At 43.1% G+C, this 23,233-nt stretch overlaps 1 protein-coding gene across 3 annotated transcripts in view; it reads right to left on the bottom strand.

The window, feature by feature from the left end:
- The window catches only part of REPS2 (RALBP1 associated Eps domain containing 2), a 224,437-nt gene that overhangs the window by 93,041 nt on the left and 108,163 nt on the right, over positions 1 to 23,233 (bottom strand). For all 3 annotated transcript variants that reach the window (XM_077482206.1, XM_077482205.1, XM_077482204.1), the window contains exons 9-10: positions 6,548 to 6,624; positions 5,046 to 5,123 (exon numbers count right to left, since the gene is read on the bottom strand). In XM_077482206.1, coding sequence (XP_077338332.1) covers positions 5,046 to 5,123; positions 6,548 to 6,624 — 155 coding nt within the window. The remainder of the gene's footprint in view (positions 1 to 5,045; positions 5,124 to 6,547; positions 6,625 to 23,233) is intronic.

Below are 23,233 nucleotides of genomic sequence, written 5' to 3'. Positions count from 1 at the left end.
TCTGCTGTATAGATGGCTTAAACTGAGACTTTTAATTAACTTTCTTATTTATTTGTAACCTATCTCTGTAATAGCAGGCAGAGGCACTATTCTTCTGCAGCATCTAGAATTCACTAGACTGCAATTGCTATTTTAACTAATATTGCCATCTGCTGGTGAAGGTAAGGTCCCACGGCTGCTTACAAAGAGACCTCCAGTGCCTTGAAAAAGTATTCATACCCCTTGAAATTTTCCACATTTTGTCATGTTACAACCACAAACATAAATGTATTTTCTTCTGATTTTATGTGATAAACCAACACAAAGTGGCACATAATTGTAAAGTGAAACTAAAATGATAAATGATTTCCCAAATTTTTTACAAATAAATATGTGAAACATGTGGTGTGCATTAGTACTCAGCCCCCTTTACAATGATATCCCTAATTAAAATCTAGTGGAACCAATTGTCTTCAGAAGTCACCTAATTAGTAAATAGAGTCCACCTGTGTGTAATTTAATCTCAATATAAATACAGCTGTTCTGTGAAGCCCTCAGAGGTTTGTTAGAGAACATTAGTGAACAAACAGCATCATGAAGGCTAAGGAACACACCAGACAGGTCAGGGATTGGGTTGCGGAGAAGTTTACAGCAGGGTTAGGATATAAAAAATATCCCAAGCTTTGAACATCTCACGGAGCACTGTTCAATACATCATCCAAAAATGGAAAGAGTATGGCACAACTGCAAACCTACCAAGACATAGCCGTCCATCTAAACTGACAGGCCGGGCAAGAAGAGCATTCATTAGAGAATCATCCAAGAGGCCCATGGTAACTCTGGAGGAGCTGCAGAGATTCACAGCTCAGATGGGAGAATCTGTCCACAGGACAACTATTAGTCGTGCACTCCACATTGTTGAAAAAAAGCCATAAGAAATCCAGTTTGCAGTTTGTGAGAAGCCATGTGGGGGACACAGCAAACATGTGGAAGAAGGTGCTCTGGTCAGGTGAAAAAAAAATTGAACTTTTTGGCTTAACCACTTAAGGACCAGGCCTCTTTTTCGGACTTGGTGTTTCCATGTTTAAAACAGTTTTTTTTGCTAGAAAATTACTTAGAACCCCCAAACATTTTGAATTGTTTTTTTTCTAACACCCTAGAGAATAAAATGGCGGTCATTGAAATACTTTTTTTCACACCGTATTTGCGCAGCGGTCTTAGAAGCGCACTTTTTTTGGAAAAAATTAACTTTTTTGAATAAAAAAATAAGACAACAGTAAAATTAGCCCAATTTTTTTTTATACTGTGAAAGATAATGGTATGCCGAGTAAATTGATACCCAAGATGTCACGCTTCAAAATTGCGCCCGCTCGTGGAATGGCGTCAAACTTTTAGCCTCAAAAATCTCCATAAGCGATATTTAAAAAATTCTACAGGTTGCATTTTTTGCGTTACAGAGGAGGTCTAGGGCTAGAATTATTGCTCTCGCTCTACCGATCGCGGCGATACCTCACATATGTGGTTTGACCACCGTTTTCATATGCGGGCACTACTCACGTATGCGCTCGCTTCTGTGCGCAAGCTCGTCGTAACGGGGTGTTTTTAAAAAAAAATTTTTTTTTTTCTTATTTATTTTAATTTATTTTATTTATTTTTACACTTTTAAAAAAAATAAAATAAAATGGATCACTTTTATTCCTATTACAAGGAATGTAAACATCCCTTGTAATAGAAAAAAGCATGACAGGTCCTCTTAAATATGAGATCTGGGGTCAAAAGGTCCTCAGATCTCATATTTGGGCTAAAATGCAAAAAAAAAAAAAAAAAAAAAAAAAAAATCTGACATTTAAAAAAAAAAAATAGCTTTAAGAGGTATGGGCGGAAGTGACGTTTTGACGTCGCTTCCGCCCTCCTATGGTATAGAGACGAGTGGGGGCCATCTTAGCCTCACTTGTCTCTATGCCCAGCTGACTGAAGGACCCGATCGCCTCCGCCGCTACCGACGGCTCCGGTAAGCGGCGGAAGGTGCGGGAGGGCGGCGGGAGGGGGGGTGGCACCTCTCCCGCCGCCGATAGCGGTGATCTCGCGGCGAATCCGCCGCGGAGACCACCGTTATCGTACAGCCGACTGCCGCCTGAAGAGATGGATATCTCGGTTGTGGCAGCAGCTGCTGCCGTTACCGAGATATCCCTCTTCAAAAAATGGACGTACATCGTCGTGCGGCGGTCGGCAAGTGGTTAAAAGAAAAACGCACTGTGTGGTGGAAAACGAACACTGCACATCACCCTGAATAAACCATCCCCCCCGTGAAACATGGTGGTGGTGGCATCCTGTTTTTGGGATCTGAATACAAATGCATCCCACGCTTTTCAGATATTTGTAAAAAAAATGAAAAGACCATTTGTTATTTTCCTTCCACTTCACAATTATGTGCTACTTTGCGTTGGTCTATTACATAAAATCCCAATAAAATACATTTAAGTTTTTTGTTGTAACATGACAAAATGTGGAAAATGTCAAGGGGTATGAATACTTTTTCAAGGCACTGTATGTACAATAGATACTACACTGAGGGCTAGAGAGGGCATTTCAGTTTTTCTTGGATTCCTATTGAAATCTCTCCAAACATTTCTTCTACTCTCAATTTAAATTCCAATGCTTTCCTAAAGCGGTAGTTTAGAATCTAGAAAGTTGTATTTTATAACAGTCTTCTGTACTTTTTCTGCAGTCCCCTATGACATTTTAAATACATTTTTTGGCCGGTTCACACAGCGAGGCGATGCGAGGCGACACGGCTCGCCTCGCCTCGCTCCCGCAAGTCGCCCCCGTTCTGTACAATGGAACCGTTCTGAGAGGAGCGACTCGAGTCGCTCCGACTCAGAAAAAAGGTTCCTGTACTACTTCTGGGCGACTTCGGGGGCGACTTGCATTGACTTCTATACAGAAGTCCTCTGCAAGTCGCCGCTGAGGTCCCCGCAGGTCGCGGCGAGGCAAGTCGGAGACGCCTCGCCGCGCCTCGCTGTGTGAACCGGCCCTTAATGTAACTGTCATAATAATATAATAACGTGTTGCTTACTAGAGGACCAAGAAACAAATATGTTTTGAATGTATTTACATAACAAAGTAACAGGCACTATTCGTCTATCTCATATCAGTAAGCAGTAGTTGAATATGTTGTTACCACTGAGATGTGACTTAACCACTTGCCCACTGGGCACTTAAACCCCCTTCCTAACCAGACCAATTTTCAGCTTTCAGTGCTCTCACACTTTGAATGACAATTAATGCAACACTGTACCCATATGAAATGTTTGTCCTTTTTTTCCACACAAATCAAGCTTTCTTTTGGAAAATTCGGTAAAAAAAATTCTTTGTTTCTGTTAAAATTTATTGCAGAGTATTGGCAAAGTATTGGCAGAGTAATGCAGAGTATTGCAGATTATTGCAGATTATTGGCAGAGTACTGCAGAGTACTGCAGAGTATGAGCACTGAGCAGTAGCAGCGCTGTGGGCTGGATCTGTAGTGCCCACAGAGCTGCTACAAACAATCTTTCCCCTCACACTGTACAGATCGGTACAGAGAGGGGAATGAGGGAGGAACCGGCATAGTCGTCTTTTGGCTATGGCCTGGTCGGCAAGTGATTAACCAACATGTGCTCAGAAACCAAACTAATCAAGATTTCCCATCTTTTCTCTGATCCAAGGTAAAAAAAAACAAAAAAAAAAAAAAACAACCTACTGGATAATTAAACTGGGACGACAATCCTTAACCTGGTACTATTGACAAAATGATATGTACTGGAACCCAAAACATGAGGTATGACCACAGGACTGCTGTTAGAAATCACAGCCACTCCCCTCCAAAATATTAAAACAATATTTTTGCTAAAAATATACTAAAATCATTATTAGCAGATATGAACGCAAATTAACTTACAAAATACCTGCTAAATCTAAAAGATAAATCTGTATTGACATTATAAATAAAGCTCTGTATGTGAATAAAGTTTGTATAGCTGCTGTGTCCTCATAGTGTAACAGGAGGCTCCATATGTACAAACAAACCACTCATTCACACTGTATGGGCCAGAGAGCCTGTGTGAATTAGCCTTTATTTTTTTAATTATTTTTTACAATGAGTCTTTCTTTCTTCACATTTAAAAAAAAAAGTATATATATATATTTTTTTTTACATTTTTATTGTTATTATTTATTTTTACATTTTTATGTATTTATTTTTTATCACAACACTGGGGGGGGGGGGGGGGGCGGGGGGGCTTTTGTGAAATATCAGGGGCCTAAACAGACTCCTGATATCTCCCTTTTCTGACAGAGAAGGGAACCTGGGACCATACTGTACATTCCTCAATCCCTTTCTCTGCAGCCTCAGCTGCAATGGACAGTGAGTGAACAGAAATCGCTTTGTAGAGGCTCCTGTTCATTCACAAACTGAAGAATAGTAAACAGAGTTTACTGTGCTTCACTTATGAATGAACACTGTGAGTGATCGCTATATTTACAAAGGGAAGGGGCCAGTAAATATTACATATTTACCGGCTCCTCCCCCACTCTCCATCCTGAAAGCAGCAGTGGCAGCCGGCGGGAGAGATGTGAATGGAAGTTGGTAGCACTGTGAGGTGGAGGGGGGATGACACAGGGGTGCCAGGACAGCTGGGGGCTAGAAGATAGTGAACAGAGGATGATCAGTGCAGCAGAGGTGGAGGGCTGCCAATTACAGGAACTGATCCCCTGTGTGTCTCTCCCTGCAGCAGCTGGAAGCGGGAGAGGAGAAGATGACTTTCAGCTGTTGCAGGGAGAGCCAAACAGGGGATCAGTTGCTGTATTAGTCTTCCCAAAGCACCAATCATCACCTCTTATGCCTACATCTGATTCCCCTGTTGCCCGGGCACCCCTGCTGGCCTAGTGCTACCCCCTTATCAGTGGCTCAGCATGACCATTGTCAAAGAGTTACAGTCATTACTTTTCTGAAATGAAAATAGCATTCACATGTTAAACATAATATAGATAAAGTATAAAAAAAGACAGAAACAATAATCACTACTAACTTGCTCAGTGTTATTGGTTTCCAAATCAAAGACAATTAGTGGCTCAGCGTTGGCTGGATCTTCACGGACAGTTTCTAGCTGATTATAACAGTAAATACAAAATATGAATACAGTAAGTTTCTACAATGTATTTTAACATGCATTATGCCCTGTACACAGGGTCGGACTTTCCGACGGAAAAAGTGTGATCGGAACGTGTTGTCGAAAAATCCGATTGTGAGTAAGCTCCATCAGATTTTTTCCATCAGAATTTCTGACACACAAAGTTTTAGAGCAGGATCTAAAATTTTCCAACAACAAAATCCGATCATTTCAATTCCGATCGTGTGTAGACAATTCCGACGCACAAAGTGCCATGCATGCTCAGAATAAATTACGAGACAAAAGCTATTGGCTACTGGCCCATTTATAGTCCTGTTGTACGTGTTGTAAGTCACCGCATTCAGAACGATCAGATTTTCCGACAACTTTGTGTGACCATGTGCATGCAAGACAAGTTTGGGCCAAAATCTGTCTGAAAAAATCCGGAAAGTCCGACGTGTGTACAAGGCATTAGGCTTCATGCACACAGGCAGAAAAAACATGCTTTTAGAAGCATTTTTATTTTTTTGCCTCTGAATGCAGCTCTATATTAGCCAATGTTTCCATGCACATTGTGGTGTTTAGATTTGTATTTCAGAGCAGGATTTAGGGCATGAAAAAAAAAATTCCCCAAACCTGCATTTGGAGCGAAATGTAATGGCATAATTTACACAGATGCATGCATAAATGTGCTTGTATGTGTGCAATTTAAGCCTAGTAGATAGAACATGCATACGTCTTGCACGCATAAATATAAATAAATACACGCATCAACACATGTAAATACACACCAGTCGGAGCATTTTTTTACACTGGATTTTTCCACCAGCTCATGGCAGAATAATTCAGCGCAAATGGGATTATTTCCATATGCTAGCGTGCATGCAGTCTTGTACTGATCATTGTAACTGACAATGCTGCTTGAGTACTAACTCTGGTGCTTGATGCAGCATATGTCTACATGTAGTATACACAGAATTATTGATCCTAATAGCATAGAATGGTGGCATGTACGGTAGCTATTTCAACTCAGTGGCAGATTTAACATTTTAACTGGTAAAGTAGATTGGCTATTTAGGTATAATTACCAACATAAATGAAAGCAAACTTGTCATTAGAAAAACAGGGATGCGCCTCTTCTGAAAATGCTAGTTGCTTGGCTTTCATTCAGACCCTCCTGCTTTAAAACAAGCAAGCAGATGAGGAATTCAGACATTTCCCTGACTTTCTTGATCTACAAACATGTTCTAGGTCAGTGACTAGCAAAAGAGTGAAGCAGTAAGTTAGAAAAAAACTGCCAGGCAACTAGCATTTTTTAGAAGAAGGCCAGCTCCAGAAACAGCCATATTCCCTGCTTCATGGTAAACTTTAAATGTACAGATTTTTGCATATTTGTATTTTTAAAAAATTTTCTTTCTCACCTCTTTTCTAACTGGACAAACTGTGCTTGTTCCACGATATGCTTCATACATACCATCTGTACTAGGCTTCAAAGATGCTGAAATTAAATCAATATTCATTACTTGTTTTTTTTCAAATGCAAGACAATATTCTGTATGAATGCATTTAAGTACAAGTAGGAAAAATCTGCATTTTATACACACCTACATTAAAGCAAAACTCCAGTCAAAAATAAGATAAAAATTGATAGCCCATTAAAAAAAAAGATAAAATAGTGAAACCAGTTTTTTTTTGTTTTTTTTTATTATTATTTAACTTCAATCCAGAAATCTAATCTACCCAGCCTCATTTAACCCACTTGCTCTGAGCACAGGTCGTTCTGGACCTGCCCCTTCCTGTGATTGGACAGCGAAAAGAGGAGAAGCTCAGTGATATGCTCATCTCTCTGTCTCCCTGCCCTTTACCCCTTCCAGTATACTGCTTGCCAGCACATAAACTGATTGGCTGCTTGCTCTGCTCCATCCTCGCACACTCCATTCCTGCTGTACAGTAGCTGAAAGACGTGGATACCAGTTAATATTCTGGTATGTACACTACTTGCATTACAAACACATTTAATGATGCATTAATCATCCCAAAGCTGTATTAGTTTGTTTTATAATCTTATTTTATATCTGCCTAGAGTTCAGTTCTAAAAATATATTCGTAATAAATAATTGCAACTTTAATTTGACATATCTAATATCTCAAAAACAAATCTGCTTATGGCCTTTCAAGATTAAATAAAACTGCCAATGGGTATTGCTCAGTTACTTCTATTTTCGCAGGTAGGCTATGTGTACGGCTGTGGTTAGGGGGATGGTAAAAACAGGTGGTTGAGCCACATTCTTACTGTTCCTAAACTGCTCCCCTTTAAGTTGCAAATGCTATTTATGCAAGTACATGTGCATACAAAGTATTGCAGTGCAAAAACTGTTTACCCACAGACCTTCCCCTGCTCTGGTCACATTCGGCACGCAGTACCACCTGCTGCATACCGCCCTTTCAACTGAAAAAGGCTGGGTCACACTCTTGCACATTACAGCACAGTGGTGTGGATTTTTAGGGGCTGCCCTGCCCATCAAACACTAACTGAAAAGTGACCCGCCGACGATCACTCTTAATAGCACAAAGCTGCTGTAAACAATCCCTTACTCAGTGTACTGACTGAACCTACAACAAGCTCTGTAAACACATAAATGTGCCTTAAAATATACAGACTGCATCCTGATAGTGTAAAGGAGCAATGGTTTGAAAAATGCAGTAAAACCTAGCAATAATTCGGGTTTTAGTTATTAGAGTCAGATTAGTAAAATGTGAATAATAATTACTGAAAAAAAACAATGTTTTGTGTCTCGTAAGTGACCATATATTCATTATGCAGTGACAAAGACAATTTATAGTATGTCTGAACACATGTAAAGTTGTCCATGGATTGTTCATAATGACAGATGGGTGGTACAATGATTTGGCTTTGAGGAAACTTTTACCAAATTTACTCTCCCATGGCACTAATGCATTTTGTCCAAATTTCAGTCAAGGAAATATAAATTTCAGCTAAATTGGTTTTGCCAAAGACAAAATTAGATAAAATTTTCTGTGCAATGCATTGATGAATAGAAGTCAATGGAAGCCCACATTTCACTCAAATTCCTCTAAAGTATAACTAAAGTTGCTATTCGTCGTTATTTCGGAACGACCTTCTTTTTTACAGACTGGGGCAAACAAGAACACTTTCCACATCCTGCTTATCTGTGGATCAGGACAAAAGCAATTAGTCTGCTTGGTCAATATTTCCTCTTGAAACTGCTGTCCATGGATGTCAGATAACAAAATAATCACCTTTTGTCTGGGGGTAAAGGCAACAAATAAAACCACTCAATGAACTGCTAACGCAAAGCAGGAAAATATATTGTGGCTTGAAGGAGCTGCATATCCAAGTTCTGGGCTTTAGTCCTCAAATGCATAAGGCCCTAAACCAGCGTACAACGCAGAATGGCTTTCAGCCCCATCCAGCTGAAAAATATTTCAGCCTGTCATAGCCTTTGACAAAAACTAAAATTCTGGCCCTGCATGCACAGCAGCCAGAGCCAGATGCTCCATGTGCAAGTCTAAAACTTTGTATACTCGGAACGATTGTTGGCCAACCGAGCACCTGATTTTTATCTTAAGGACATGTGCCAGGATCTTGTATTGCATACTAACAGTACACAATTGTCGTGCAACCAACACGAATGTAGTGACAAACTACGGGGAAATTCAGCTCTTGAGCGCCAACCTTTGGGCCCCTTCTGCTAATTTCGTGTTTGGTAAGATTGTAGGACAACTGTCAACAGACAATCCCTTGCCAAAAATCGTACCATGTGTACGAGGCTTAACTCATGAATTAATTTCATTTCCATTATGACAATATCATTATTTAATATATCTTCCTATCCATTTAGTGATGCCAGCAGCATAAGGATAAAAATACTCTATATTGATTAGGGGGTGAAGTTCCTCTTTAAACAGAATTTTAAAATATATAATTCCCTTGTTTTAACGCTCCATTATTAGTAAATTCGGATTTCCTTAGAATACCCTGTACATGTATTTCTTGTGCATATGATCGTACCTCCCAAATTTCTGACGTGAAAAAGAGGGATACTTTTTTAGCAGAAATGATGTAGGCATAATGGCCCGTACACGCGATCGGAATATCGTATGAAAACTGTCATCCGAGGAAGAATCATACGATTTTCAGATTGTGTGTACACTACTTTCGAGAGCCGATCACAACAGTTCATCCGATATTATTCGATTGGACAAGCATGGAAATTTTCCTTGTGCGATACCATAATTTGCGATTTTTATTTAGTCAGTATAGTTGTCGCCAGAAAATACAATAGAAATACATACAACACATCACTTCCCTTTTTTTTTTTTTCTGTCGTACGAGAATTTACCTATACAATTTCTACTTGTGACTATTAAGCAAAAAAGGTCGTATGATCTGTCGTACAATATTCATATCATTTGTACGGGCCATAAGACCCTTTATGCGGGCCATAAGACCCTTTATGCGGGCCATGAAGAATGAATGAATCAAAAAATAGGATTTTTAAAACAGCTTACCTTTTCTTTGATGTACATCAAGGGACACAGAGCCGTAGTACTTACTACATGGGTTATATCGGCGTATCAGGTGCTGGACACTGGCACGTCCCTTAAGGTGTGAACTTCCCCCATATAACTCCTCCCACTACTGGGAGTCCTCAGTTTTGTAGCCAAGCAATCAAAGTGTATAAGGAGAAGAAGGGAGGGACTTCTGTGTACCCTGATGTACATCAAAGAAAAGGATTTTACAGGTAAGAAAAATCCTATTTTCTTTTCTTACATCAGGGGACACAGAGCTGTCGTACTTACTACATAGGATGTCCCATAGCAATGGCAACTGAAGGGGGGGAGACACAACAAAAAGGGAAGTCAGAGGACTTATACTGCAGCCTGCAGTACGCCCTGGTAGAGTATGCCTTAATATGAAAAGGAGGAACCTTCCTCTTTAAACCATAAGCCTGCACAATGACTTGACTAATCCACTTAGCAATAGTGGATCAAGATGCTGCCTGTCCTCTCCTTGGACCATCCAGCAGAATAAACAAAATATCTGTCTTACGAACTTGAGCGGTCGCCCTTAAATACACTCTGACCGCCCTTACTACATCAAGGGAATGTAGCAACCTCTCTTCCCTAGATTGAGGCTCTGGGAAGAAAGAGGGAAGAACAATATCCTGGTTTAAGTGAAACCCTGTCACTACCTTTGGCAGGAATTCAGGATGAGGGCGTAAAAACCACCACCTTATCCTTATGCATAATCAGATATGGCTCCTTAAAAGATAGAGCCGCTAGTTCAGAAACTCTTCTAGCAGAAGAAATGGCAACCGGAAAGACTATCTTTCTGGTCAACAGAACCAAGGGAATTTCCCATAAGGGTTCAAAAGGCTGCTTTTGTAAAGCTGACAGGACCAAATTCAAATCCCAAAGATTTAGGGGTGTCCTGATCGGAGGGCTGATCCATCCAATTCAGGCTCTGACGTACTTCGGGAGCAAGATGAATTGGAAAATCCAAGGCCTGAACCCTCTTGTTCCAGGCTGACAGGATTGCGCTTTGTAGCAATCTTGAATGAAACTGTGCGTAAGGGACAGCCTCGAAGGAGGCCACCATCTTCCCCAACAATCTCATGCACAACCGAATGGAAGGCTTTTTCTTTGCCTTGATGAGATGAATTAGTTCTACAATGGAACTGATTCTCTTTGGAGGTAGAAATAACTTTCCCTGCCTGGTATCTATGATTAGTCCCAGGTACTGTACTCTCTTTGATGGCCTCAAGGAGGATTTTTCTAGGTTGAGAACCCAGCCTAGAGATTCCAGGTAGTTTACCGTTGTCACCAGACCCCGGTCTAACCTGGAAACCGAATGATCTACTAAGAGTTGATCGTCCAAATAGGCTAGGACCATTATGCCCTGAGCCCTTAATCTGACTAAAGCCAGAATCTTTGAGAATACTCGAGGAGCTCTGGCTAGACCGAATGGCAGGGCCACAAACTGAAAGAGACGATTTTCTACTTTGAATCATAGAAACCTCGGCTGAGCGTGAAATATTGGCACATAAAGATCCTTGATATCGATCGAAGCCAAAAATTCTCCTTGGAGGATGGCTACTACTGACCGAATTGACTCCATGCGGAAGGATTGGATGCTCAAGTGCTGATTTAGATCTCTGAGATCTAAAATAGGTCTTATTTCCCCATTTGGTTTCGGGACCGTGAAGAGGTTTAAATAAAAACCCGTGCCCTGTTCCTCTAAGGGAACCTCTGATATAACTGCCTTGGCTAGCAGATGGTCCAGTGCTAGACGGAGAGCCTTCTTCTTTTCTGGGTCCTTGGGAACCCCTGACCTTAGAAACTGGAAAGACGGCAAAACTCTGAACTCTAGTTTGTAACCTAGAGACACCGCAGAAGTCACCCATTTGTCCTGACATTGCTCCTGCCAGATCTTTGAAAATTGCCTTCCCCCCACCCGAGCGAGCGGGGGCACTCCTTCATAAGGATGCTTTAATACTCTGCTTGGTGGGCTTCCCCCCCCCAGGATCTTTTCTGACCTTGGTGCTGTCCCTGGGGTTTCCCCCTTGAACCTGATGGCTGAGGCTGTCAAGACTGCCTAGAGGCTGATGTCCCTGATATAGGAGAAGAGGCCCGCTTAAATGAGAAATGTCTAAATTTCTTCTTTACTGGCAACAGAGAGCTTTTGCCATTGGAAATTTTTTGTAAGTATTTATCCAAATCTTCTCTGAATAGCCGTTCACCATGAAAAGGGAAACTGGCTAGGAGCTTCTTACACGGTGCTTCGGCTGACCAACTCTTAAGCCAAAGAACATCAGACGTGAAATCTGAATGGACGCATCTCTCATAGAATCTACTGTGAAACGCAGTGCGTCTGCTAAATCAGCGTACTGCTAACGTGTTCCACAGGTAAAAATGTAAGCATCTCCTCAAATTGTTCCTTAATGACCTGGGATACACCCATTGCGGCCAGAACCGGCTGCACTGCTGAACCTGCTAAAGCCATCTGGTTCTTAGAAAGGTGCTCCAGCTTCTTATCCGCTGAGTCCTTCAACATGAGCGCATTATCAACCGGACATGTGAGGTTCTTATTTACAGAGGTAATAGCAGTATCAACCGCTGGAATCCCCCATTTCTTATAGAAATCCTCTTCCGTGGGATACAGTTTGGCAAATCTCTTAGGAGGATAAAACTGTTTATCCAGATGCTCCCACTCTGCGTACATAAGCTTTCTTAGCCATGCATGGATAGGAAAGGCATCCCCAGCCGGAGGAGGTTTTAATGATCCTAACTTAGCCCTTGTACACACGGTCGGAGATTCTGACAACCAAATCCATCTGATTTTGTCCGACGGATTTTGTCCGAAACTGTTGCATACACACGGTCGAACAAAGTTGTCGGAAAATCCGACGTGATTACGTTATTTCGTTACGATGGGACTACGTTCACGCTAGTAGCCAATAGCTTTGGTGTAGGAATTTGATCTGAGCATACGTGGCACTTTGTCCGATCGGAATTCTCTACACATGATCGGAGTATGTCCGATCGGAGCATTTTGTCGGAAAATTTTACCGGCAAGTTGGAAAAGTTGGTCCGTCGGATATACTCCGACGGAAACAGTCCAATGCAGACCACACACGGTCGGAATATCCGACAAAACGGTCCGATCGGACACATTCCGTCGGAATCTCCGACCGTGTGTACAAGGGCTTAGAGATGGGATCATCAGAAGCCTGTGCTGCAGGTATCAAAAAAGTTGAACGAACCAACTTAGTAAGAGCGTACACAAGCAAACTCTCCTGCGGTGATACTCCTTCCGTGTTACGATCCTCAGAAGAGGATAAGCCAGTATCTTCCATATATCCAGGAAGATCTGCCTGATCCCCAGCATCCTGAACCTCCAGAGGAGGATCTTGAGCACTTGATGGGGATCTACTGCATTTAACCACGCTCTGAAGGGATAAAATCGGATCAGGCTTTTTCTCTAAGCCAGCGATGGTAGAGGATAACACTTCACGTGTAACATACTCAGGGGCTAAAGCGTGTTGAGTGACTGCAATAACAGCTTACCCTGACGGCTCAATCTGACTGGCAGCAACACTCTCAGAGGAGGATGAGGCATTTAAGGGATCAAAAACCGCCAATCTGGGGGCCCAAAAAGTGACCAGAACCCCCCTTCATACCTGAGGGTCTGAGCTGGCTTGAACGGAGACTAGAGTGGAGTTTCTGCTGTTTCCAGCATCAGAATGGTGAGTGCTCAATACAGCCTCCAATGACGACACATAGACATGACATGACAACACAATACATTGAAGGAAAGATTCCTGAGAAAACCTCCCCTACCTTTCCTCGAAGCAGGGTTTATCAGAGATTAAAAACCCAATCTTCGCCCTTCACGGTAGGCTCCGAGACCTTGAAAGGAAACATTCAGGAACAGGGGTACACCCAGGTAATCCCGCAATCCCGGACCTGCGAGAAGACCCTGCCAGTAAACTTTTATTGGCTTTACTACCAAAAAGTACTGGATCCCAGGGCCCAGCTTTAAAAGCATTCGCAAGCAAAACCCCGTCTTCAGATTACGAAGCCCGGGTACCATTCATTTAGTCCATTACCGAGACATCAGAACGGATCCGGTCAGGATGGCTGGCTCTCATGAAAGGATCACTGCCAGTGGAGCTCAGTACACACATCCTTACACATGCCCAACACCTTAGACTCTGGCAAAAAAACTGAGGACTCCCAGTAGTGGGAGGGGTTATATGGGGAAGTTCACACCTTAAGGGGCATGCCAGTGTCCAGCACCTGATACGCCCATATATGAAACATACATGGTATTCAGTGAATAGCAAAGGTGATGAGTGAGCTACTCCTTGTGGTCATTGTACAGAGGGGAAGCTGTTTGCACAGAACCGAGATCACGGCTCTCACTTTATGTAGCATAGACTACTACGGCGATTTACAGAATCCTCTGGAGCTCTGCGGATATAGGATATGCATGCTTACACTGAGCCAAACCGCCCCAACATAAGTATGTAAATTATGGTTCCTTCAATTTTAAAGTGTAAGTATAACCAAAACTTTTTTTGATACAGTAGAGAAGGATCAGAAAACCTGTGAAGTTTTTATTGTTATTTGTGTCCCTGGTAGGTAGATTTAAAATATTCATCATAATTGTCCTGGGGACTTACTGAATGTGAAAGAAAATCTGAAATTTTACAGTTGTCACCAGAAGACACCATTTTGATTTCAACAAAATGAGAGGAAATCCCTAATTTCCAGTTGCATGTTTAGGACAGGAGGTTAAAGAAAATCATCCCAACATGGAAAGAAAAATGACAAGGGCTTTACCATTCCCTACTTTACAACTGAAAAGAAAAAAATGTGGCTATGCCTGGACTTTAGGTAAAATCAAATTTATTGATGCTATAAAAGGTTTACGACATATTAAAGCTGAAGTTTAGCAAACAAAAAATAAAAAAATTCTCTACAGCTTTATGGACCTTAACCACTTAAGGACCAGCTTCGTCTTGAGATTTTGGTGTTTACACGTTTAAAACAGTTTTTTTTTGCTAGAAAATTACTTAGAACCCCCAACATTATATATTGTTTTTTTTCGAACAACCTAGAGAATAAAATGCCGGTCATTGTAATACTTTTTTTTAACACTGCATTTGCGCAGCGGTCTTACAATCACACTTTTTTGGAAAAAAATTACTTTTTTGAATAAAAGAATAAGACAGCAGTAAAATTAGCCCAAATGTGTATATTGTGAAAGATAATGTTACGCTGAGTAAATTGATACCCAACATGTCACGCTTCAAAATTGAGCCCGCTCTTGGAATGGCGACAAACTGTTATCTTAACCACTTCAGCAGCGGACCATTTTGCTGGCTTAAGACCAGACCACTTTTTGCGATTCTGCACTGCGTCGCTTTAACTGACAATTGCGCGGTCATGCGACATGGTTCCCAAACAAAATTGACGTCCTTTTTTTTCCCACAAATAGAGCTTTCTTTTGGTGGTATTTGATCCCCCCTGCGGTTTTTATTTTTTGCGCTATAAACAAAAATAGAGCGACAATTTAGAAAAAAACACATTATTTTTTACTTTTTATTATAACAAATATCCAAAAATATATAAAAAAAAATGTTTCCATCAGTTTAGGCCAATACGTATTCTTCTACATATTTTTGGTATAAAAAAAAAAGCGATTTTTATTGTGACTGCGACATTATGGCGGACACATCGGACATTTTTGACACATTTTTGGGACCATTGTCATTTATATAGCAATCACTGCTATTCAAATGCAGTGATTCCTGTGTAAATGACACTGGCAGTGAAGGGGTTAACCGGTGGGTGACAGTGTAGGGGTTAAGTGTTCCTAGGGGCATGTTACTAACTGTTGGGGGCTGGGCTTTCTTTTAGTGAAAACTGATCTCTTCTCCAATCACATGGAGCAGAGATCAGCGTCACTTGTTGCTAGGCAGAACTGGGAGATGCTGTTTACAACGTGCCCGCAGCAATTAAGTCCGCGGGATCCGCGACCGGACTCACGGGGGTCCCGACTGGCACGCAAGAGTGCTGCCGGCGGCGTGCTCACAATAGCAGGGCGGCAAATTTAAAGGGATGTACAGGCACGCCCATTTGCCTGCCCGTGCCATTCTGCCGATGTACATCGGCGTGCGCCGGTCGGGAAGTGGTTAAAAATCTCCATAGGTGACGTTTAAAAAATTCTACAGGCTGCATGTTTTGCAGAGGAGTTCTAGGGCTAGAATTATTGCTCTTGCTCTACCGATCGCGGTGATACCTCACATGTGTGGTTTTAACATTGTTTTCATATGCGGGCGCTACTCACATATGCGTTTGCTTCTGCACGCCAGCTTGGTGGGACAGGGGCGCATTTAAAAAAAAAAATTTATTATTATTATTATTCATTTTACTTTTTATTTTTACACTGTTTAAAAAAAAATTGTCACTTTTATTTTCTATTACAAGGAATGTAAACCGACCCGCTGCCGACGGTTCCGGGAAGTGTTGGAGGGCACCGGATCGCGACGTGAGAGGGGGCCCTCTCCTGCCACCGATAAAAGTGATCTCACGGTGAATCAGGGACCACTTTTATCTTGTAGCGGACCGCCCTCTGAAGAAGGGGATACCAGGGTTATGGCAGCTGGCTGCTGGCATAATGACAGCTGTCGTAAAACTGCGGCGGGTGGTCCGTAAGTGGTTAAACCGACATTGAAGCTTTGTTCTTTTTTTTAATGAAAAAACATACATGTAAGACTTACCTGTTCTGTGCAACGGTTTTGAACAGAGCAGCCATGATCCTCTTCTTCTGGGGTCCCCCAACAGTGCTCCAGGCCTCTCCTCTTTGGAGCTTTCCATGGGGGCGCCCATGTGTGCTCGCCCTGAGCCAGCCTGTCTGTGTTTATTGACACACACAGGGCGACTCGGCCCCATCCCCCATCACAGCAGTTGATTGACAGCAGCCAATGGTTCCTGCTGCTATTAATCTGTCCAGGGAGAGGGGAGACAGTGGTGAGAGCCACTGCTTTCGACACATTGCTGGATTGGATCGGCTTAGGTAAGAATAAGGGGGGCTGGGGAGACAGAAGGTTTTTCACCTTAATGCCTAGAATGCATTAGGGTGAAAAACCTTAAAGTGTTACTAAACCCAGGGCTCTGCATTTACTATATCTGGTCTCCCACAGTACACGGAAATGCAATTATTTTAGTAAATATATACAGCTAAATACCTTTTCTTATCAGCAATATATATCAGTCTTGCCATTTCTATCAGTTCCTGATGAAGCTTGTAGAATGAAGCTTGCACTGAGCTTTCCTATGAGGCTGCAGGGCTCCTGAACATGTCTGGACTGTGCCGATTGGCCCTGTACTGATCACATGCACTCTCCCAAGAAAAAGAAAAACCTTTATAGCAATACACACCAAACCGAGCATGTGTAGCCTGACTCCAAAGGTTCTGTCTTATCCAGACTTGTCCAGGGGGACAGTGCAGGGAGGGGAGGATCTGTGCATGCAGGATCAAGCAGCCTTTTTACACAATGCAGAGGATTAACCTTAGGTTCCACAGGGAGTATAATAGTATAACATGCATGGTTTACTGCATATAAAGACTGATTTTACTTTTGTGGGTGTAGTAACACTTTAAGACTTTAAAACCACTTTAAGAAGTATGCCCCATATCTGTCAGGCAGCTAGATCCTGTAGAAATCTGTGCAAAGATACTGGTACTATTCCTGTCTCTAAACTTTGACACTGCAATTATTAAAAGCTTTGAGCAATACGATCTCTGAATGGGGAGAGTCAGATGAATGAGATGATCTCCCCCAATTAGAGATTGTGCTACATGCAGTGTAAATAATGAAAGAACTTTTCTCAGTGAAGAGGAGGAGATGGGTACCAGTACTTTGACACTAAATACCGTTGCTATGGCAACAGCTAGCTGCCATAACCCCAGTATTTTCAGGTACAGCATGCGTTTCTGTTTAGGCTCGGTTCACACAGGGGCGACTGCGATCCAACTTCAGGTCGCCCCTAGTCGCCTCAGGTCGGACAACATTTAAAAATCAATGTAAGTGAATGAGAGCCGTCTTAATGCATGCTACTGAAGTCGTCTCCGACTTCAAAAGAAGTTCCTGTACTACTTGAATCCGACTTGTAGGCGACTTATACCCATTGATTTCAATGGAGGTCGCCTCCAAGTCGGATCTCTGTCTATACGGAGGAGACTTTGACACAATTATTAGCTCTGAAGGGGGAACTCCACGCCAAATTTCTGAAAAAAAAATTGGCGTGGGTTCCCCCTCCGAGAGCATACCAGGCCCTTAGGTCTGGTATGGATTCCAAGGGGAACCCCCTACGCTGAAAAAAACGGCGTGGGGGTCCCCCCAGATCCACACCAGACCCTCATCCCAGCACGCTACCCGGCCGGCCAGGAAAGGGGGTGGGGACGAGCGGGCGCCCCCCCCCTCCTGAGCCGTACCAGGGCGTGCGGCCCCCCCACCCCAAAGCACCTTGTCCCCATGTTGATGAGGACAAGGGCCTCTTCCCGACAACCCTGGCCGTTGGTTGTCGGGGTCTGCGGGCGGGGGGCTTATCGGAATTCGGGAGCCCCCTTTAATAAGGGGGCCCCCGGATACCGGCCCCCCACCCTATGTGAATGAGTATGGGGTACAATGTACCCCTACCCATTCACCTGTAAAATAAAGTACAAAAAAAACACAACACACAAGATAAAATAATTTATTGCACAGCTCCGGGGGTCTTCCGTCTTCGGGGGTCTTCTCGCCGGACTCCTCCGCTATCTTCTTGTAGCTCTTTTACTAGCGGAGGAGCCCGGCATTTTTCTTCGTCGCCGTGGCCTCTTCTTCCAACTTCGGGGGTCTTGTCCCCCTCTTCGGTTCTTCTGCCGGGCCACCGCGCCTTCTTATAGCTCTTTTACAGGCAGTGGCCCGGTCTTCTGTCACCGCCGCCGCCGCCGCCGCCGCCGCCGCCTTCCATTCTTCTTCTCCTGGAAATGTTGACTCGACGTTCTCTCCAGCCGCAATGCCAGGGACGCACTGCGCTGCCACTTATATAGGGACAAGGGGCAGTTTCACATGGGTTGATGTCACATGGGTTGGTCACATGGGTTGATGTCACATGGTGACAGTCCCAGCATCCTCCGGGACTGCGACATCGTAAGGGGGCGGGGTCACCATGTGACATCAACCCATGTGACCAACCCATGTGACATCAACCCATGTGACACTGCCCCTTGCCCCTATATAAGTGGCAGCGCAGCGCGTCCCTGGCATTGCGGCCGGAGAGAACGTCGAGTCAACATCTCCAGGAGAAGAAGAACGGAAGGCTGCGGCGGCGGCGACAGAAGACCGGGCCACCGCCTGTAAAAGAGCTATAAGAAGGCGCGGTGGCCCGGCAGAAGAACCGAAGAGGGGGACAAGACCCCCGAAGTCGGAAGAAGAGGCCGCGGCGATGAAGAAGAATGCCGGGCTCCTCCGCTAGTAAAAGAGCTACAAGAAGATAGCGGAGGAGTCCGGCGAGAAGACCCCCGAAGACGGAAGACCCCCGGAGCTGTGCAATAAATTATTTTATCTTGTGTGTTTTTTTTTTTGTACTTTATTTTACAGGTGAATGGGTAGGGGTACATTGTACCCCATACTCATTCACATAGGGTGGGGGGGCGGTATCCGGGGGCCCCCTTATTAAAGGGGGCTCCCGGATTCCGATAAGCCCCCCGCCCGCAGACCCCGACAACCAACGGCCAGGGTTGTCGGGAAGAGGCCCCTGTCCTCATCAACATGGGGACAAGGTGCTTTGGGGTGGGGGGGCCGCACGCCCCCCCTTCCCCTAAGGCACCGCCCCATGTTGAGGGCACGCGGCCTGGTACGGCTCAGGAGGGGGGGGCCCGCTCGTCCCCACCCCCTTTCCTGGCCGGCCGGGTAGCGTGCTCGGATAAGGGTCTGGGGGGACCCCCACGCCGTTTTTTCGGCGTAGGGGGTTCCCCTTGGAATCCATACCAGACCTAAGGGCCTGGTATGCTCTCGGAGGGGGAACCCACGCCAATTTTTTTTCAGAAATTTGGCGTGGAGTTCCCCCTTCAGAGCTCATTCTCTGATTGGCCACGGCAAAAGTCGCCTGGCCTGGGGCGACTTGTAAGTCGCCCCAGGTCGTGTCTAAAAGTCGTGTTCAAGTCGTCTCCAAGTTGCCTCACAAAGTCGTCCTGAAGTCGTGTCGCCCCTGTGTGAACTGAGCCTTAAGGTAAAAGTGGTCTATGCGGGAGATTCGCCACAAGATCAAAATGTATCGGTGGTGGGAGAGGGGCTCCCCCCTCCCTCCATCATCTCTGCCGCTTACCAGGGCCATCGGTAGTGGAAAAATCACGTCCTTCCCCCTCTAAGCCTGGATGCCAAGTGAGGAAAAGATGGCCCCCACTCGGCTCCATAATATTAGATGTCAGAAGCAATGTCAAACGTCACTTCCGCTCAATGCTCTTAAAAGGGAAATTTTATTAAGTTTTTTTTTTTTTAATGACATTCATTTTTTATTTTTTATTTATTGCATTTAAATGTAAATATGAGATCTGAGGTCTACAAGGGATGTTTACATTCCTTGTGATAAGAATAAAAGTGACCCAATTTTTTTTTTAAAGGACGGTGTAAAAAACTAAAATAAAAAGTAAAATAAATTAGAAAAAATAATAAAAATATTTAAAGTGCCTAGTTCCACCAAGCTCGCGTGCAGAAGCAATTGCATACGTAAGTAGCGCTTGCATATGAAAACGATGTTCAAACCACACATGTGAAGTCTCGCCGCGATCGCTAGAGCGAGAGCAATAATTCTATCCCAAGATCCCCTCTGTAACTCAAAGCTGGTAACCCGCATGATATGTTTAAATGTTGCCAATGGAGATTTTTAAGTGCCAAAGTTTGTCGCCATTCCACGAGCGGGTACAATTTTGAAGCATGACATGTTGGGTATCAATTTATTCAGCGTAACATTATCTTTCACAAGTTAAAAGTTGGGCAAACTTTACTGTTGCCTTATGTTTTTTTACCTCAAAAAAGTGTATTTTTTCTCCAAAAAAATTGCGCTTATAAGACTTCTGTGCAAATATGGTGTGACACAAAGTATTGCAGCGACCACCATTTTATTCTCTAGGGTGTCTGAAAAAAAACATATATATATATATATATATATATATATATATATATATATATATATATATATATATATACATATATATAATGTTTGGGGGTTCTAAGTAAAATTTGAGCAAAAAAAAGATTTTCACTTTTCAGCAAATCTCAAAAAGAGGCTCGGGACTGAAGTGGTTAAAGCAAAAATGATTTCTATGCCCATAATAATTGATATCAACAAACAATAGCTCTCTGTCACCACCATACACAGTGACCACTATATATCATAACCAGTAAAATGTGTCTGTTGTTACATGAGCAGAAAAGGAAATGTATTACAATGTTAATGCATTTAGTGTAGTTCTATGTCTTTGTGGCAGATTTTCTGTGTGAATATCCCTACATCGACTAGGCCATCATACTCCTGTGCAGCTTGTGATGTTTCACAAGCAGTTTGTTGCTGTAATTCTTATTCCAGGCATGAAGCCATAAAATGTCTGCTCTTGAAAATTGCAGCCCAGCAGATTGGCATCTGTAAAGCTGTGTGATGTTTGTTTCTATACTCATACACACTTTGCTTAGATGGTATCAATCTGGATTTATTGCTTTTGGGCAATTTGTAGAACCCATTCATCATATTATCCTTCAGTTGTATTTATCACATGCCTCTAAAATATTGATACATTGCTCTAGTTACACGTTGACGAGGAAAGCTTTAAAACAGTAGCATCACCACAGGTGTAATCAATACGCAAATCCCAGTGAAAAGTGGCAAGAGATGATATGTTTCCATCTGTTAACCCTTTCATGACTAAGCCTATTTTTGCTAGAAAATGACTTAGAACCCCCAAACATTATATATATATTTTTTAGCAGGGAATCTAGAGAATAAAATGGCGATTGTTGCAATATTTTATGTCACATGGTATTTGTGCAGTGGTGTTTTAAACGCAACTTTTTGGGAAAAGGGACACTTTCATGAATTAAAAAAAACGAAACAGTAAAGTTTGCCCAATTGTTTTATAATGAAAGATGATGTTACGTCGAGTAAATAGATACCAAACATGTCACGCTTTATAATTGCATGCACTTGTGGAATGACAACAAACTACGATACCTAAAAATCTCCATAGGCGACCCTTTAAAAAAAAATTCTGGTTACCAGGTTAGAGTTACAGAGAAGGTCTAGTGCTATAATTATTGCTCTCCCTCTGACTATCGCGGCAATACCACACATGTGTGATTTGAACACCGTTTACATATGCGGAAGCGATTTCCGTACGCATTTTCTTTGCTGCGCGAGCTCGCGGGGCGCTTTAAAAAAAAATCTTATTTATTTAAAAATTAATAAATTGTTTTTTTGAAAAAAAAATGTTGATCACTTTTACTGCTGTCACAAGGAATGTAAACATCCCTTGTGAAATTAATAGGTGGTGACAGGTACTCTTTATGGAGGGATCGGGGGTCTAAAAGACCCCACATCCCTCCTTTGCACTTCAAAGTATTCAGATCGCCATTTTCGGCAGCCGAGTAAACGGGAAGTCATGACGTCGCTTCTGTGTTTACAATTAGGAGGCTAGAATGAAGCCGCTTACGGCTTCAAGCCAGTCTGTCCCTAGCCGCCAGAAGCGGCGGTTTGTTGATCGGGGATTCCGGTGGAGCGGGAGCCCCAGTAAGAGAGGCGGGGGGGATGTCCCCTCCCGCTCCTCCGGTATAACAGCCGAGCTGCTTTTAGCCGCATCGGTTGTTATAGCTGGAAAGCCGATCGCCGGCTCTAAACAACAGTACCAGGATGATGCCTGCAGCTGCCGGCATCGTCCCGGTATAACCCCCAAAACCGAGTATGCACATCTGTGTACACTCAGCGGCAAGGGGTTAATGTAACAAGAATCAGCACTTAGACCACGTTTACAAACACATGCTCTACTCATATCAACCAATAATTATCCAACTAGTATTTTTCCAATGTAAATAAAATATATATACAAAAGTATTGGGGAGACAGCCTTTGCAAGCACATGAACTTTAATGGCATCCCAGTCTTAGTCCGTAGGGTTCAATATTGAGTTGGCCCACCCTTTGCAGCTATAACAGCTATAACAGCTTCAATTCTTTTAGGAAACTGTCCACAAGGTTTAGGAGTGTGTCTATGGGAATGTTTGACCACTCTTCCGGAAGTGTATTTGTGAGGTCAGACACTGATGAGGACAAGAAGGCCTGGCTCGCAGTTTCCGCTCCATTTCACCCCAAATGTGTTCTATCAGGTGTTGTCAGGACTCTGTGCAGGTCACTCAAGTTCCTCCACCCCAAACTCTCTCATCCATGTCTTGATGAGCCTTGCTTTGTGCACTGGTCCAAATCATTTGGTGAAGGGGGGATTATGATGTGGGGTTGTTTTTC

Source organism: Lithobates pipiens, unplaced genomic scaffold (assembly GCF_037356315.1).
Source record: "Lithobates pipiens isolate NorthernLeopardFrog02 unplaced genomic scaffold, aLitPip1_a1.2 Scaffold_16, whole genome shotgun sequence".
NCBI classification, from domain to species: domain Eukaryota; kingdom Metazoa; phylum Chordata; class Amphibia; order Anura; family Ranidae; genus Lithobates; species Lithobates pipiens.
The sequence above is the reverse complement of the archived record's forward strand: the minus strand, read 5'-3'. Positions and strand labels throughout refer to the sequence as shown.